This window comes from Octopus sinensis, linkage group LG1 (assembly GCF_006345805.1).
Source record: "Octopus sinensis linkage group LG1, ASM634580v1, whole genome shotgun sequence".
Lineage (NCBI taxonomy): Eukaryota > Metazoa > Mollusca > Cephalopoda > Octopoda > Octopodidae > Octopus > Octopus sinensis.
This window is the reverse complement of record NC_042997.1, coordinates 97,434,331-97,452,565: the sequence shown is the minus strand read 5'-3', so window position 1 is coordinate 97,452,565 and position 18,235 is coordinate 97,434,331. Positions and strand designations below refer to the sequence as shown.

At 35.3% G+C, this 18,235-nt stretch overlaps 1 protein-coding gene across 1 annotated transcript in view; it reads left to right on the top strand.

Moving 5' to 3' along the window:
* Positions 1–18,148, top strand: part of LOC118763560 — a 42,138-nt gene extending 23,990 nt beyond the window's left edge. Inside the window, exons 11-19 of the mRNA XM_036503133.1 lie at positions 2,134–2,383; positions 3,629–3,756; positions 5,908–5,992; positions 8,694–8,835; positions 11,521–11,678; positions 13,002–13,092; positions 15,167–15,266; positions 16,275–16,355; positions 17,907–18,148. Coding sequence (XP_036359026.1) covers positions 2,134–2,383; positions 3,629–3,756; positions 5,908–5,992; positions 8,694–8,835; positions 11,521–11,678; positions 13,002–13,092; positions 15,167–15,266; positions 16,275–16,355; positions 17,907–17,971 — 1,100 coding nt within the window. The 3' untranslated portion in view covers positions 17,972–18,148. The remainder of the gene's footprint in view (positions 1–2,133; positions 2,384–3,628; positions 3,757–5,907; positions 5,993–8,693; positions 8,836–11,520; positions 11,679–13,001; positions 13,093–15,166; positions 15,267–16,274; positions 16,356–17,906) is intronic.
* Positions 18,149–18,235: the final 87 nt, after the last annotated feature.

The following is an 18,235-nucleotide window of genomic DNA, read 5'->3' as shown; positions in this document are numbered from 1 at the left end:
CATCATCATCACCACCACCATCATCATCATCATCATCATCATCATCATCATCATCATCATCATCATCATCATCATCATCATCATCATCATTTAATGTCTTTTTTCCATGCTGGCATGGGTTGAATGATTTAACACATTCAAACAACCTGGAATGTTGAAAATTCATCACTCATCACAACATTTAGATTAAGAAAGATATTAATAAATTTATATGTAAACATACACACACACACACACTCACACACTCTCTCTCTCTCTCTCTCATATATATATATATATATATATATATTGGTCTGCTCGCTTAGCCAGCGGGGTGGCATCATTTGAAGGCTAAAACAATGCAAAGCGCATTGTGACCAGCGATGTGTAGCAACATTTGATAGCCTGGTCAGTCACGGTGATCACGGTGATATATATATATATATATATATATATATGTATATAATAGATAAATTAAGAAAGGAGTCAAACGCAGATGTTATTCAAATCTTTATACACACATTTTAAAATTTATCTATGTTATACTAAAACATATCACTTAACTCTGGAATTTCTGTAAAATCCTTGGCACTTATGGGAATTTTTGCTACTCTGGTAACTATATATTTATTTTTTCTGTGTTATTTGTACACATTGAAAAAATACATACATACATACATACATACATACATACATACATACATACATACATACATACATAAATGCATGCATACATACATACATACATACATACATACATTACATACATACATACATGCATGCATGCATACATACATACATACATACCATACATACATACATACATACATACATACATACATACATACAACATACATACATACATACATACATACATAAATGCATGCATACATACATACATACATACATACTACATACATACATACATACATCATACATACATACATACATACATACATGCATGCATACATACATACATACATCATACATACATACATGCATGCATGCATACATACATACATACATACATACATACATACATACATACATACATACATACATACATACATACATACTACATACATACATACATACTTACTTACTTACTTACTTTGTTTATAGCCAAGCTATAACTAGAGATTACCCAGTGATGTTCATTGCTGCAGTCAGATAGCAGACCTTTTGTTACTAGCATAAACAAGTATATTATCCACCAACAAACATTCATAACTAGAATACTGTTTTAGTTACACAAGAGTAAAATCTTTACTCAACATTGCTTGTCATAATAATAATAATAATAATAATAATAATAATGAAATTATTGTATACAGTGCTCAGGTGCACCACAACTTGTCAAAAAGTGCATATAAAGTATATGCAGTAATGTAAAAATGTCTGGAAAGCGAACAGTGTATGAATCAGATACATGCTTACATGTGTAGGGTGGGGATCAGGTGTAGTGTTGGAGAATCTCAGGAAGCATGGAAGTTTTGAAGGATGCAGTGCTCCGACAACTAACAACTGATGCTGGTAGTCTGTTCCATGCTTCAGCAACACTTAATGGAAAAAAATGTTTCCGAAAGTCATGGGAGCTGTGCTGTTTTCTGACTTTGTAAACATGTCCACGTGTGTTAGACAGGTGGGGTTTGAAAAGGTACTCAGAGTTATTGTTTGTAAGATGGTTAATAATTTTATGGGTGTCTGCTAAGTCAGCTGCCAGACATCAGAGTTTCAATGTGTCCATGCCCAGGGAAGTAAGGCGTTCAGAATATGGCAAATGCCATGTAAGAAATAAATAGATATTTATAAATGCTTTGGGAAAATATTGATTTGAATTAGAAAGCTACAATCAGTCAGTAAATTGGCAATCAATAAATTAGCATTTCATAACTGATAACCTGTACTTTATTGTATCCATGGCTAAGACATGGACAAAACCTTGTTCACCTGTGAGTGTAGTTGTCACATACAGAAGTAGTTTGCCATTTTAACCAGAAATGCTGAGTGCAACTTCAACTGTATATGTAATACATAACTGAAAAATGGATGTACAGGTTTGCTCAAGATATGTTTCATCTTCTATGTATGCATGCTGTAATTCAATATATGTGGAACTCATCAATCATATAAATCTTATGTATATTTTGACAGATGACCCAGTTGGTATAGCATTTGTACGTCTTCTGGAACAATGGCAGTCTCAGTTTGGTGAAAACTACCCCAATCTTTCTAGTGCCATGGTCGACTGCTTACACCTGGATGAGGAGTGCAATCGATACAACTTTACGCACAGTCCAACAATCAAACTGCTTGGAAAACCACCTGGCAAAGATGGTCAAGACTTGATAATTGATTATACTGGAGTTCTAAATGCCAAAAGTGCCATGAAATTTTTATACCTGTAATTTTGTTGTTTTATATCTATTTTTTTTCCATGTTAAACAATGTATTTATATTTCTCAAAATGTAAACATTTTTCATGGAGCTAGATCAAATGATTGTATAAATGGATGCAATTTCTAATCCCATGCACTCGGTTGTGCAGTAGGGATGAAACACATCAGACAGCTAGATAAGAAGAGTTGTGTACCTTGCCCAAGAAGAGTTATGTACCTTGATACCGCCAACGGTTGAATCTAACTTTATCAAAATATTGTCTTTGTGATTAATTAGCTTTAGTATTTTAGTGTCATGTATTTAAGTTTATAATCATTGTACTTTGTTTTAATAAATATGATATCCCTCCGCAAACAACATTTGTTTGCTTCCAGGACAGGAGACCTTCATCATCATCATCATCGTTTAACGTCCGTTTTCCATGCTAGCATGGGTTGGACGGTTCAACTGGGGTCTGGGAAGCCAGAAAGCTGCTCCAGGCCAAGTCTGATCTGGCAGTGTTTCTACAGCTGGATGCCCTTCCTAACGCCAACCACTCCGAGAGTGTAGTACCTTATTTATACTATTTATTTCCTCTTCCCAACAATTATTTTCTCTTCACAATTGCAAATTACTGTCTGCACCATTTATTTCTTTCTTTTTAGACTTATTCAAACTTCTAATCACATCACTTCAGCTTCCAGTGAAAGACAAATATCATTTAGTTAACCAATATTTTGTTGCAGGATTCACTTACTTTGCCAGGATTGGCAACAAGCAAGCCATTTCCTTTAAACAAATTGCCCTATTTTGTAATGCAGTGAAATTGTTTCTTTTGTTTAAATTTTTTTTTTTGGGGGGGGAGGTCATAAATCATGGTTAGGAGATAATAACGATAAAGGCAATAGCACTCCATTTATAGTGATAGAGGAAAAGAAAAGAGAATATAATGGATGAACTGTTAAGTTTCTGTCAAGCCGTCCAACCCATGCCAGCATGGAAAACAGACATTAAATGTTGATGATGATGATGATTGATGATGATATATATATGAGCATGGACATATTTGCCTTCTTTTGTGTATTGAAATTTCACATGCTTTCAACTATTCATGAAACTTGCTACTTCTAAAAAAGCTTTGGGAAGATAACTGAAGCTGAGAAGTCCAAAAAAGTCTTGTACACATATACATATAAATACGCACACATATACACACACTGCTGAAATTCAATTTTTAAAATATATATATATCCACTTATTTAAATTTCAGTCATTCTCTGGAAGATGTAATCCAAGCAACTAAAGAAGACATCAATAATATTCTAGATGGATCATTTCAAAGTGCAATCAACCTAACATCCATCTGTATCCTTGGATTGTTTCCTGAACAAAGCACTGGTAAGATGTTATAAAATATTTCTTTTTCATAATTACGTATTATACAAAATAGAATATGAATTTTATAAAACAACATGAATTCTATGAATGGATACCATATTTTCCAACATACAAGTTGAATTCATCAGACTAGAATTTACAGCTAAAAAAGTAAGGTAGTCATACACATCAAATTCTATATGAAATACAGCAGAAATTGGAAAGATAATGACAATGTTTGAATGTTTACACTACATGTTTACACTATATACTACACTGTCTTGTATACCAGAAAATACAATGTAAATTTATCATAGTCCCAAAATAATTTTGAAGTTATAACTCTTGATAACCAAAAGATTTTCCATCCAACTTAATTGGGTTTCATTTGGCTTAAAATGTTTTAGTAGAAACATACAACATGAAATTGAGAACCTACTAAAGTCAATGGGAGACAGGGATTCCTGATGCAGTATTATAAAATGCATCTTGGTTGTAATCACTTGAGGAAGAAGAAGAAATAACCACACAGTCTACAATTTATTACTAATAAAGATAGCAACTCACTAGACTTCTTATATGGTTTCCTTATTCTATCTTCTAAACAGTTATTGCAGCCAACCCCATCACTGCTTAGGTCACTTTGATAACATAATGTTTACCTAACAAGCCACCTGAACAATAGATTCATTATATGAATACCCTTGATGCTAATTACTTTGGTACAGTTAGCAAATTTTGAAGTTCTTGTTCTCAGTCTTCTATTGCTTATGGCTGAATATAAGTCCTGTATTGACTTGTTACTTCATGGCAAATAGATTTTGTGATCTCTGTTAGTACTTTCACATTTATTTTATTAACCATTAGGTATTTGAGTTTTGACCATTTTTTAACATGTGGATGTTCTTCACATCTTTGCCAGGTTCTGCAAATAGAGCCGAGTTTACAGCATACAAAGTCATTTATTCCTGGAATCAATAAACTTACATGTTATAAACTTCTCTTAAATCATCATCATTATCAATATTGTTTTAATGTCTAATATTCCATGATTGCATGGGTCAGACAGAATTTATTTAGGCAGTTTTTCTATGGCTGGATGCATATGAATGTGTGTATTGTGTGCAATTGTGTGTATGTGTGTGCATGCATGCGTGTGTTTATATATATATACATACATACACACACACACACACACATATGTGTGTGTGTGTGTGTGTGTGTGTATAGGCGCAGGCATGGCTGTGTGGTAAGCAGCTTGCTTCCCAACCACATGGTTCCAGATTCAGACCCACTGCTTGGCACCTTCGCCAAGTGTCTTCTACTATAGCCTCAGGCTAACCAAAGCCTTGTGAGTGGATTTGGTAGATGGAAACTGAAGAGGCATTTGATGTGGTGTACAAGAGAGATGACTGCATTGGTATGGTCGTGTGATGCGTATAGACAAGGACAGCTGTGTGAAGAAGTGCTGAACAATGGACAGAACCTGTGAAAGCAGTAGACTCAGAAAGACATGGGACAAGGTGTTAAAGTATGATCTTTCAATGTTGGGCCTCATGTAGGTAATGACAAGTGACTGAGACCATTGGCAATATGCCGTGCTTGAGAAGACCCATCAAGCCGAGTGTGTTCATAGTCATGGCCGATGCCAGTGTCTAGTAACTGGCATGTAAAAAGCACCCTTTTTACATATTGGGAGATATGCTGTGCTTGAGAAGACCTGTCAAGCCAAGTGAGATCGTAATCATGGCCGGTGCTAGTGTTATGTAACTGGCACCTGTGCCTGTAGCACATAAAATGCACCCACTAAACTCTTGGAGTGGTTGGCATTTGGAAGAGTATCTAGCTGTAGAAACCTTGCCAAATCAGACTGGAACCTGGTGCAGCTCCCCTACTTGGCAGTTTTCATTCAAACCGTCCAGCCCATGCTATCATGGAAAACAGACGTTAAATGACGATGGTGATGATGATGATGATGATGAATGTGTGTATTCAAAGAGATATTGTTATATTTCAGGACATTCGTTTTTTAAAAATAAATTAGTGAAGAATGAATAGTTAGTGCATGTGTTTATTTGGCAAAAAAAAAAAAAATGACCATCCCAAAATATATCAATATTTAAGTGATATTTCTCTATATTTTAATTTCTCATGTTTATATTCTATTAACAGAAATCAAGGAATTCTATAAAGTTGCCAAAGCAGAAAAAGGGACAGCATTGTTTATTCTACTCACTGGTTCTGATGCAGCTTATTTGTAAGATAAGCTACATTTTCTTTCTATGAATTAAGTCATTGAATGGTAGAATTATCAGGCCTTGGTCTCATCACTTTTATTTCTTTACTGCTGAAAGTTATTAAAACCTGTTCATTTGGAAACTCAAGAAATCTTATCATATCATTCTCTCTTCCCATGTTTATGAATTTGTTTTGTAAGATTCTTGAAGTGAAATGGTTTGTTGAAACAGATATTTTTATACATGGGGATGGTATCATTTGTCAATTTCCATTTTGTCTTTCTGTCAAAAAGACAAAATGGATATACAGGACAAAAGAAGATGTATGGGACAGAAAGTTTTTGAAGAGGTCACAGAATGTGCAACAAAAGAACTTAGACAAATAAACTAAAAACAGAAATAACAAGAGCACTCAGAGAGCGCAAACCTCCACCAACGCAACACCAATGTCCTCTCAACGAATAGCCGGAGATGATTTTTAAAATGAGAAAATCTGAAATAAACTCAACTGCTCTCACAAATGAGAATGCTAAAAATGAACCTGGCTGCTCTCAAAAATTAAGTAAAAAAACGGAAAAATAATCCAGAATCCTTGCCAAGAATCCTGGATCGATCCCAAAATCTAATCAGTTTATGCCATGCATAAGGCCAAACATCCCTGAAAGTTTCATCCTAGTCCATCCAGTGGTTATTGAGATATCTTGTCCAAGGACAAACAAACAAACAAACACAAGTGAAAACAATACCTTCAATTTGCTAAGGCAGAGGTAGTAAAGCTAAAGTGAAGACCAAATAAATAGTGTGTATGCTTAATTAAGCAAAAGATGACCATCCCCAAGCATAGCATTCTCTTTTCATCTTCCAACATATCTCTGGTTTTTGTAACAACCTCCATTTACATCATAGTTAAGTCATCCTTTGTTTTCTTAACTTAACTTGTTGCTGTGAAAAACATTGAAAACCAGCTAATGTACTCAGCCTAGCTGATATACCATTTCTTTATATTTCTTATTGTTTTAGAACTCTTTTGATACGTATTTGCCCGAGACTGCCCTTGGTTCTATGATAAAAAATACTTTTTGCTTAGAGTGATCTAAATTGATTTGTGTTCCAAACACCAGTTTAATAACAATGAAATTATTTTACTAAATCCTTCATTAATTTTCAAAATTGATTACAACAAAGGCAGCATACTTCAACAGGAATATAATAACAAAAGGGATGATACCTTAATCAGTGGTAGAAATGCAGTGTCCACACCACTTCCCAAGGCCCCTGTCATTGGCAGGAAATGAGAAAGTTATTATTGGATCAAAGACCTGTACTGAAAATTAGAAAGACTATTATTGTTATTGTTGTTATTGTTGCTGTCATTATCGTTGTCATGCCACCACCACTACCACCATCATTATCACCACCAGCACCACCACCACCACCACCACCACCACCACCACCACCATCATCACCATCATCATCATCATCATATTAAGGTGGCAAGGTGGCAGAATCATTAGCATACTGGGTAAAATGCTTTGTAGCATTTCTTTCATCGTTATGTTCTAAGTTCAAATTTTACCAAGGTTGACTTTGCCCTTCATTTTGTTGGGGGTTGGTAAAATAAGTATCCACTGAGCATTGGGGTTGATGTAATTAACTATCCCCCTCCTTCAAATTTCAGGCCTTGTGACTATAGTAGAAAGGATTATTATTATTATTATTATTATTATTATTATTAAGGTAGTGAACCAGCAGAATTTTTAGAACAGATAAAATGCTTAACAATATTTCTTCCAGCTCTTTACGTTCTGAGTTCAAATCCTACAGGTTGACTTTTCATCATTTTGGGGTCAATAAAATAAAGTACTAGTCAACTACTCAGGTCAATGTAATTCATTTTCTCCCCATCCCAGCCAAAATTACAGACCTTGTACTAAAACCTAGAAAGTATTATTGGTGGCATGTAAAAAGTACCAACCAATCGTGGCTGTTGCCAGTGGCACGTGTTGTCAGTGGAACGTAAAAAGCACCCACTACACTCACAGAGTGGTTGGTGTTAGGAAGGGCATCCAGCTGTAGAAACACTGCCAGATCAGACTAGAACCTGGTGCAGCCTCCTGGCTTCCCAGACCCCAGTCAAACTGTCAAACCCATGCTAGCATGGAAAACGGACATTAAACAATGATGATGATGATGATAATGATGAATGTTGTATAAAATATATTTTAAGCTAGCATATGATTTTTAAGTCATTGACCCAGAATGGGAAGGTCCGTAAACAGACCTCCGACTTGTTTTGGAGAATCTGTTGCAATTGCTTCCTCCAGAGTCATATCCCAATGATGACTCCCAATATTCATCACAAAAGATCGTGTAAAAAAATCCCCCAAAATAATCACTGGATTTTGCAATTAATTTTGATTATTCCCCAAATTTATTTCCAAGTTATAAAAACTGTTATCATACGAAAAAAATTTGTTGCAAAAAATTTCCAAAAACAATTGCAGTAATGAAAATTTGGGAATCCAAAATTTCAGGATTGCGAGTCTGGATTCAAATCAAAATGTTTTAGATTTATTCAAGGAGTCAGCTTGATTCCAAAATGGTATGATATGTTGGGCTATGGTCTCTAGGAGTAAAGTTGAAAAAGTGTGGACACACTGATATTTGCGCTTATTATATTAAAAGATGAAATATTTATTCCATTTACTTATATATTGGCAGTGGCCATCTACAACAAGTAGCTGTACCTTCTGTGTTGACTCTCAAGTGGACAAACCAAGATCTGTTAATCAACAAAATGGTTGACCAGTTTTCTGTACCAGCAATGACAACATTTGTGAAAAATTCTTATAAATCTCATTTTGTAAGTATTCTTTTTATTTCAGCTTCATTCTTTAACAATCGCAGTAGAATTCTACACATTATCATCTAATGATGATCATTATCCATTTATTCCAAAGATTCTTAGTGTGGGTGGTACCACCCCCAAGGGAGCACTGGATATGTCGAAGGGGGCATATTAGGCTTTAGGATGGGGTGAGGTAACATAATTAACATACTAAATTTTACCTGTCGTAGTAATTATTTTATGCATAATAAAACTAGTGATGTTATATTTTGGGAGGGTCATTTTGTTTTTCTTGCCAAATAAACACATGCACTATATATTTGTTCTTCACTCTATTATTATTCTTATCTTATCGTATGTCCAATGTCTGGAAATCTTTCATCACACATCTGTGACCTCTTCAGCAACTCTTCTATCCCACGAAACAAAATTAGTAATGGTTATAAAAATAAAAGGGTTATGAAATAAAAATATAGCCCTGGGCTAACCTGTGTGGATTTGGTTGATGGAAATTGAAAGAAGCCCATTTTGTTTTTGTGTGTGTGTATGTATAATTACATAAAAATAAAATGGTTATAAAAATAAAATTCTCACATCAGGCACAGTAAAGTTATTAACTTACAATGTATAAAGTAAATTTAAGTGGATGCTAGGCAGAATGACTACTTAAAAGGTTGGTGAAGGAGGGAAGGGCTACAAAATAAAAAAAAAAGATTAAGAACCATTGATCTATCTAAATCTTACAGTGGATCACCAGTAAGTCATGTGACCAATTACCTATTTGTTAGAGACCAGTCCAAACGGACATAATCTATGTATTATTCATCTTCTCAAGACTGACTAGAGTTTACATAACACCACACCCACCACCTATCATTCTCTCTCACTCCACCAACTTTTCTACCTTCTCTGACTATTGTTGAATTGGTTTCAGTCAGTTTCATTCTGGCTAATGTATGGCATACAGGTAGTGTAGCTGATCGAAGGCATGGATAAAATTTCAGATTCAGAGCTAGGCCTTCATATACTTTTACTATACAGGGGAGATTACTGTGTTAAGTATTTTTCAATTAAGGTTAAGTCTTATACCTTACCAAGTAATTTAGTAGCACTGCTAACACAGTAGAACATAGTATTGACTTATAAAGTGTTTAATATGTTTGCATAATGATGTCCTTACAAATCATTATCCGTTAGCTATATCTTACAATTGTATGGTTTAAATGACAACACTGCTTATCTCCACTCTCTCTTATTAACATAGGTAGCAATTCCTGTAATACAGTGTGCATGTGTGTGTGTGTGTATGCATGTATGTGTGTGTGCATTTGTGTGTGGTGTGTGTGTGTGCATGCATGTGTGTGTGCATGCATGTGTGTGTGTATTTGTGTGTGTGTGTGTGGTGTGTGTGTGGTGTGAGTGAGTGTGTGTGTATGTGTGCATGCATGTGTGTGTGTATTTGTTGTGTGTGTGTGTGTGTGTGGTGTGGTGTGTGTGTGTGTGTGAGTGAGTGTGTGTGTGTGTGCATGCATGTGTGTGTGTATTTGTGTGTGGTGTGTGTGGAGCAAGTGTGTGTATGTGTCTGTATGTGTATATGACACCTTAAGAGGTGTCTTCTACCTATAACCCTGGGCTAACCTGTGTGGATTTGGGTGATGGAAAGTAAAAGAAGTCCATTTTGTGTGTGTGTGTGTGTGGAGCAAGTGTGTGTATGTGTCTGTATGTGTATATGACACCTTAAGAGGTGTCTTCTACCTATAACCCTGGGCTAACCTGTGTGGATTTGGGTGATGGAAAGTAAAAGAAGTCCATTTTGTGTGTGTGTGTGTGTGTGTGTGTGTGTGTGTGAGTATAATTATATCCCTTTGTCTTAACATCATGTGATATTTCTAAAATAATAGTCAGAGTCATGCAAGCAGTGTCATTCATTTCCAAGTCTGGCCATGGGGAAATATTGCCTTGTTTGGAAATAGGTGAGAGTTGGTGACAGGAAGAGCATCTGGTCACAGAAAATCTGCCTCAATAAACTCCATTTGAACTCATGCATGCATGGAAAAGTGGATTATTATTATCATTATTATTATTATTATTATTATTATTGTTATTATTATTAGCTGGCCCCGTGCCATCAAAAATGACGGCTAATTGTAGTATCTTATATATAAATATGGATGGTAAATCAAATTAATACACTTGTCAATGTTATCTAGCAGTTGTCTTTTGAGATGTGACAACAATCATTATTTGTTACTGAAAGAATGCTGGTTCACTCATACAAACATTCACAAAGCATACACACACACACACACACACAGAGTTGGAACACTGATTTTTCTTTTTGGAGTTGAATGTTCACCATCCCACTTCCATTGCACACACACACACACACACACACCTCCCTTTTACATACACACTCATATACTCACACAGAGTTGAAATGCTCCCACTACCAGTTTACTATTATTATTATTATTATTATTATGACTATTATCATAATTATTATTATGAACATTAAGAAAAACTAAGTCAGTGAATTATATTAAAAAAATATGTTTCTGATGAATTTTCCAAATGTGAATTTCATAGTCTAATTCCACATTTGTCTTGCACCAAAAAATGTCTAATATATATTCAAAGCCTATTTTATATTTTGCAATTACTTTTTTGTGAATAATCATTTTTTTATCTCTTAACTTTCAGATGGAACTTTTTCCAGACATTTTGCCCAAGATCCTACAATCTGGGCAGCCACTTGTAATTCTGTTTATAAAATCTATGGAGGAAGAATCCTATTCAAATATTCAGCAGTTGTCTATGTCTAAGCTTGGTCAAGATATGATTTTCACTTGGATAAATGTGTAAGTATGCTATATTTCATCTTTTAATAACAACCACAAAACAGGCTTCATTATTGGCAGAGTGGACTTTTTAAATATATAACATTAGAAAGGGCATCCAGCTGTAGAAACCATGCCAAAACACACATGGATAATGGACGTTAAATGATGATGATGATGATCATCATCATCATCATCGTCGTCGTTGTTGTTTAACGTTCACTTTCCATGCTAGCATGGGTTGGACGATTTGACTGAGGTCTTGTGAACCAGATGGCTGCACCTGACTCCAATCTGACCTGGCATAGTTTCTACAGCTGGATGCCTTTCCTAACACCAATCACCCCGAGAGTGTAGTGGGTGCTTTTATGTGCTACCGGCACAAGAGCCAATCAAGCGGTACTGGCAATGGCCATGCTCAAATGGTGCTTTTTATGTGCCACCTGCACAGGAGCCAGTCCAGTGGTACTGGCAACGACTTCGCTTGAATGTTTTTTCATGTGCCACCAGCTAAGGCAATGCAGGTAACAATCACGCTTGAAGTAACGATCACACTTGCGGTAGAACAACATTGTAGGGTAGGTATGAGAGGCCAGTCAGAATATAAAACAGGTAGAATATTTGGGCTGGATATGGTTGGTCAGAACACAAAACAGATAGAATATTTGATTTGGATATAGCCAGTTTGAACATAAAACATGTAGAATATTGGAGCCAGATATAGCCAGTTTGAAGAGAAAATAGATACTCTATTACTTGTTTCAGTCATTTTGACTGTGGCCATGCAGGAGCACCGCCTTTAGTCGAGCAAATCGACCCCAGGACTTATTCTTAGTAAGCCTAGTACTTATTCTATCGGTCTCTTTTGCTGAACCGCTAAGTTACAGGGACGTAAACACACCAGCATCGGTTGTCAAGCGATGTTGGTGGGACAAAGACAGACACACAAACATATACACACGTATATATATATATATATATATATATTATATATATATATATATATATATATATTATATATATATATATATATATATATACATACATATACATATATACGACGGGCTTCTTTCAGTTTCCGTCTACCAAATCCACTCACAAGGCTTTGGTCGGCCCAAGGCTATAGTAGAAGAAACTTGGCCAAGGTGCCACGCAGTGGGACTGAACGCAGAACCATGTGATTGGTAAGCAAGCTATTTACCACACAGCCACTCCTACGCCTATGATAGGATATTTGGGCTGGATATACCCAGTTTAGATATTAAAGGGTTACTTCAGAATTCAGATAAAAATCCAAATCCTTGTATTTTCATCAGCCTCATTAAATTTCTCTTCTCTAATTAGAACTGCTCTCAACAATTTTGGAACTGAATTACTGGAAACATATTTTGAAAATCCATCTACACCAGCATTATCTGTTGTGTATTTTTCAGAGGTATGTAGAAATTGTTGTTTTCTTTCTGGTTTACACTCGTTTCTTCATACTACTACAGTGTTTGTATGTATTTTTAAATTCAAATTTCTATTTAAATCTGTAATGATGTAATGATGATTATGATTTGTTCCAGTCATGGGACTGTAGTCATGCTGGGACACTACCTTGAAGGCTTTTGGCCAAACAAATCACTCTAGTACTTAATTTTTAAGTTTGGTGCTTATTCTATTGGTCTGTTTTGTTAAACTAAGTTACAAGGATGAAAATGAACCAACACTAGTTGTCAAGCAGTAGGTGAGGCAGCAAACACAAACACACACACACACACACAGAGGACTGCCACACTTTCTGTCTACCAAATTCACTCACAAGGCATTGGTCAACCCAGGTCTATGTAAGAAGACATTTACTTGAGGTACCATGCAGTAGGACTGAACCTGCAACCATGTTGTTTTAAAGCAAGCTTCTTAACCACACATCTATGCCGGCACCTGTATGTTAGTATAAGTAAAATAAAAGACTCCCTTCTGTCGTGAATGACCATGGGATTGCACCTTGAAAGTTACCCTCTGAGACACAAGTCTGGGCAAGGTTGTTTTAATGGAAGACCAGTAGTCGCCCATGCATAACAGCCTCCATGCCACCAAGGTTATCTAAGGGAAAGGCAAAGGCCGATACAGCTGGGCACCAGTGATGATGCAGCTCATTTCTTCAGCTGAGTGAACTGGAGTAACACAAAATAAAGTGTCTCGCTCATAAACACAGCACACAGCCTGGTCTGGGAATTGAACTTACTGCCTCATGATTGTGAACCTGATACTGTAACCACTGAGCCATGTATCTTCACAACATTAGTATAGGTAGAATGCTTTTTATTTTTTTTTAAATTACATAAATTTGTTTGAGTTAATAATAAACACTAATCAAAAAGTAGGCACAATATGTGGATTTTTCATTTGATTACCTCAGTCCAATGAGGTAAAGAAGTCAATGATGTTTCTTCTACTTTGCGTATGTGGCTAATAACCAAATCACTCACTCTGGAGATGATCCACTATTCCATAGTCTGTTGAAGTACCACTGAAACATCATAGTAAACTGAACTGAATCTACAACAAGCTATTTTATCAGAGTCCTTATAATCTTTCCATACTGAACCTACAGGAGTTGACTGCAGAAGAGAAAACCAGAGAAACAGAATGGTTTTTTTTTTCTAACATAGCTCCTTTTCAAGTCTGAATTGTTATTAAATAACACAGATATGGTTGTGTAGTTAGGAGATTAAGTTCTTGATTACATGGTTTCAAGTTCAGTCCCACAGCATGACACTTTATGCCAAATAAAGTCTTGTGAGCAAATTTAGAAGGAAACTAAAAGAAGCTTTGCAGCATATATTTGTGCATGTGCATGTGTGTGTTTGTTCCCTTGTCTTGACACTGCTCAATAGTTGTAAATAAGTGTCACTATCATACAAGCAGTTTCCTTTATTTTTATAATCTTTTGTGGAAACATGCTTGGCCTTGGAGATATATTACCTTGCTTGGAAATGAGAGGGTGTTGATGGCAAGAAGGGTATCAATTTATAGAAAATCTGCCTCAAAGAATTTCACTTGATTCATGTAAGCATTGAAAAATGGACATTAAAATGACAGGACAGGACAGGTGGAGGGAATCATTGAGAAATTAGATGTCTTAACTATTCTCAAAGGAATGATAGTGATAGACAAAGAGCAATGAAACATTTGGCTCCACTTACAATATTAGCCCAGCTACCCATATTATCTACCTATTCTATGCCAAATCAATGAGAAAGGCTATACATCATGGCTTGATCTACTAGAAACAGCAGCAAAACGCTATCAAATAACTTTTTGCCATCTTAAAAATAAATGGTCATATTAATTTGAATGCATAGTTTTGAATACATTGTCTGGAAAAAACGATGGAATGGTCATGGCTAAAATGCCTATAACTATAGACCTGTTTGATTAGATCTGACCTGGGGTTATAAATAACTGATATATGAATGTAATCAACTGATATATGCAAATTTTAAAGAAAAATAATTTTATAGAATATGGTTTATAATTATGAAGACCGTTACATAACAGTGGATTCTGTAAGAAAATGGTTTGATGAACTGAGAAACCAAAGACATTCCATGCAACCTTCTTGTAAGTATGAACAAGTAAATGTTTATTTTTTTACTTAGATACAAGACTATAAAACATATAGAGATGTATGAAGTTAAGTTACATTCATGTCTTTCTCAAGAGCATTTATGACGTAACTGCTTTGTCCTCTATCAGAAATCAGAACTGCGTTGGGACTTCCACAAGCTATCTTATTCTATTGTACTTGTTAGTGAGACAAATAATTAAATATTGGTCCAATCCATTGTAAAGGGTAATGACCCCCTTTGGTTATGAATGACCATGGGATTGCACCAAGAAAGTTCCCCTCTGAGGCACAAGTCTGGACAAGATTGTTTATGGAAGACAAGCAGTCGCCCACGCATACCAGCCTCCCCTCTCTATGCTACCAATGTCATCCAAGGGAAAAGCTGATACAGCTTGACACCAGTGACATTGCAACTCATTTCAAACAGCTCGGTAAACTGGAGCAACATGGAATAAAGTATCTTGCTTAAGAATTAGTTTAAACTCTCCGTGTGAATGGTTTTTTTCACTCAGCGTAAATTTGTTTTTCCTCATCACCACTATTATAAAGCAGTATTTTGCTACAGTTGTATCTGTCTTTTGACAGATATTGTTATCTTCTGAAGTCATCAACAGGATGTTAGTATCTGGCACTGCACAACCCCCAGTCACACAGTGTTATTATCCTGAAAAGGTTGGATCATTATATCCATTTAGTATCACAGTATAATTACTATATCAGAAACCGAGACAACTATCAACAATCTATATGTACCCTCAGCCTTCTTCTGATCTTTTTCTGTTGACCGGCCATTGGTTTATTTATAATGGCTGGCTACTACCACATTTTACTGGGAGGGCTGTTCAGTTTCACTATACAACAATGCTCAAACAACTCTTGTCTCTAGTCTCTATTCTTGCAATTAGAACTTAGGCGATGTAGTTTCACACTCATTGAATGCATGTGTCTGTCTTATAGATTTTTCATTTATTAGAAAAGATTTTAATTGCTTTCTTAATCAGATAAAATGCAACATGCTGAAATGGGATTACCAAGAAGAGAAAATATTAAATTTTTGAAGAACAACCAATTTCAATTCACAGGTGAGTTAATCATTTATGAAATAAGTGGCTTATTAGAGGAACATTAAAGAAGAAGGAGTTTTAGTTTTTTGATGTAGCTGTATGCATTATGCCTCATGAGTCATTGCCCAAGACCTTCCTGACAAGAAGTGTTGAGAGGAAGAGAGCAAGAAGCTATCAAAAATATTTGTGGATTGACATCAAAGAATGGGTTGGTTGATTGTCAGAATGCAACACAATACAGAGGTTAACTGGAGAAGCTTGGCAAGCTGACCTCTAGTCACAGGGAAGGGACCTGGCTGGTTGATGCATCATGCAAAAATAGCTGAAAACCTGTACTGATGTATTTATTTAGTGAATGATTCATCCAGCCCATGTCAGCATCAAAAAGGAAATACTAAGTAAAAACAATAGTTATGAAAACACATGCATACTTGTATATTCTTGCTGTCCTGAAATCATTTACAACTTTATCCCTTTAGAACTTAAACTAGCCATATCAGGCTCAAACATTCTACTTCGTTTTATGTTCAAACTTGCCAGATTCAGCCTTTCATATCTACCCTACAATGTCATTCTAAAAATAAGCACACAATCAAAATCTTGAAGTTGCAAGATCATACATGGTTAATTAAAAAGAATGTGAATCAGTAAGCATTACATTTGATAGAGTAATCTGGATGTTACAGAGCTTAATGTACTGATAAAGCAAGCAGCCTCTGAATAAAGGACAGAATGTTGTTGATCAGAAGTCTACTTGATCAGATCAGGCCCGGGGCTAAACAAATTACAAAGGAGAGATACAGTATACTATTCTGTGAGAGCACTCCATCACAAATAAGTATTTAATTTCTTAGATTCCACTGAGGAAGGGAATCCTCTCAAGGGAAAAACCTGCAACTGATTGTTGATTTACCAATAGTGGCAGTAGTGATATGGTGGAGGTGAATTATCTAATGAGCTTTAAGTATTTAACTGTTAACTTCCTCTAAGACAGCATCATAGAAGACTGCATAGATCAGTCAGTCGTAAAACAAGCAATATCACAAAAATCATACTAACTTTATTTACATTCATTTTGAAAGAAGGATCTCTATAAAGTAAAGAAGAAAACTCTAATAGCTTCTATTATTCATTTCTGTTCTATAACAGAATCGTTACTGGAGTGGGCCTTTGATTAAGAAAATATTTAACAGTGTTAAGAGTTAAGCTGCAATGTAAAGGTAATAAAACCAAAACACTAAAAAAAAAAAAAGGAATAAGTTAAAAAATCATGAAGTCTGCCTCACAACACAAATTTAATTCATCTTGTGAACTTCATTCAACTAATTTTTGCCAACAAGTTTTCATTGTTTATCATTGCTATGGAAGTACTGAAAAGACCTGGTTGGAGGCCCAATATTCTGATTTCTCTTACAAGGCTTAGAAAAACTAAAGGACTATCGCAATAAGTGTGTGAATCTGAGAGGGAAATATGTTCGATGAAATTATAATTAACTGATCCTCCTGTATTTTCTTTTACCCAAAGCCAAGAACTTTTCAGTAGCCTGTTGTATTTTTTTCTTTTCCTAGAATTCAAGTCAAAGGAATCAATATCACCCTCATCAATGGGTTCCATTTCAAAGGAAGAACTCTGACCACACCAAGATAAGTTTGAAGAATGGAATATTCAACTTAGGAATAGAATTAAACAAATATTCTCATAGTATGAGAAAAAAAGTTGTTATTTTTACATCTTAATAAACTAAATGAAAATCTTAGTTTTACTGTTAAGCAATAAAAAAAATTATTAAAATTCTTATATAAATCTCTCAGTATAGTTCATTTTTCCTTTTTGTGGTTCAGGACATCTCTGTCTGTTCAGATGTTGCTTTGCATTGACACAGAATGCAATAAACCTG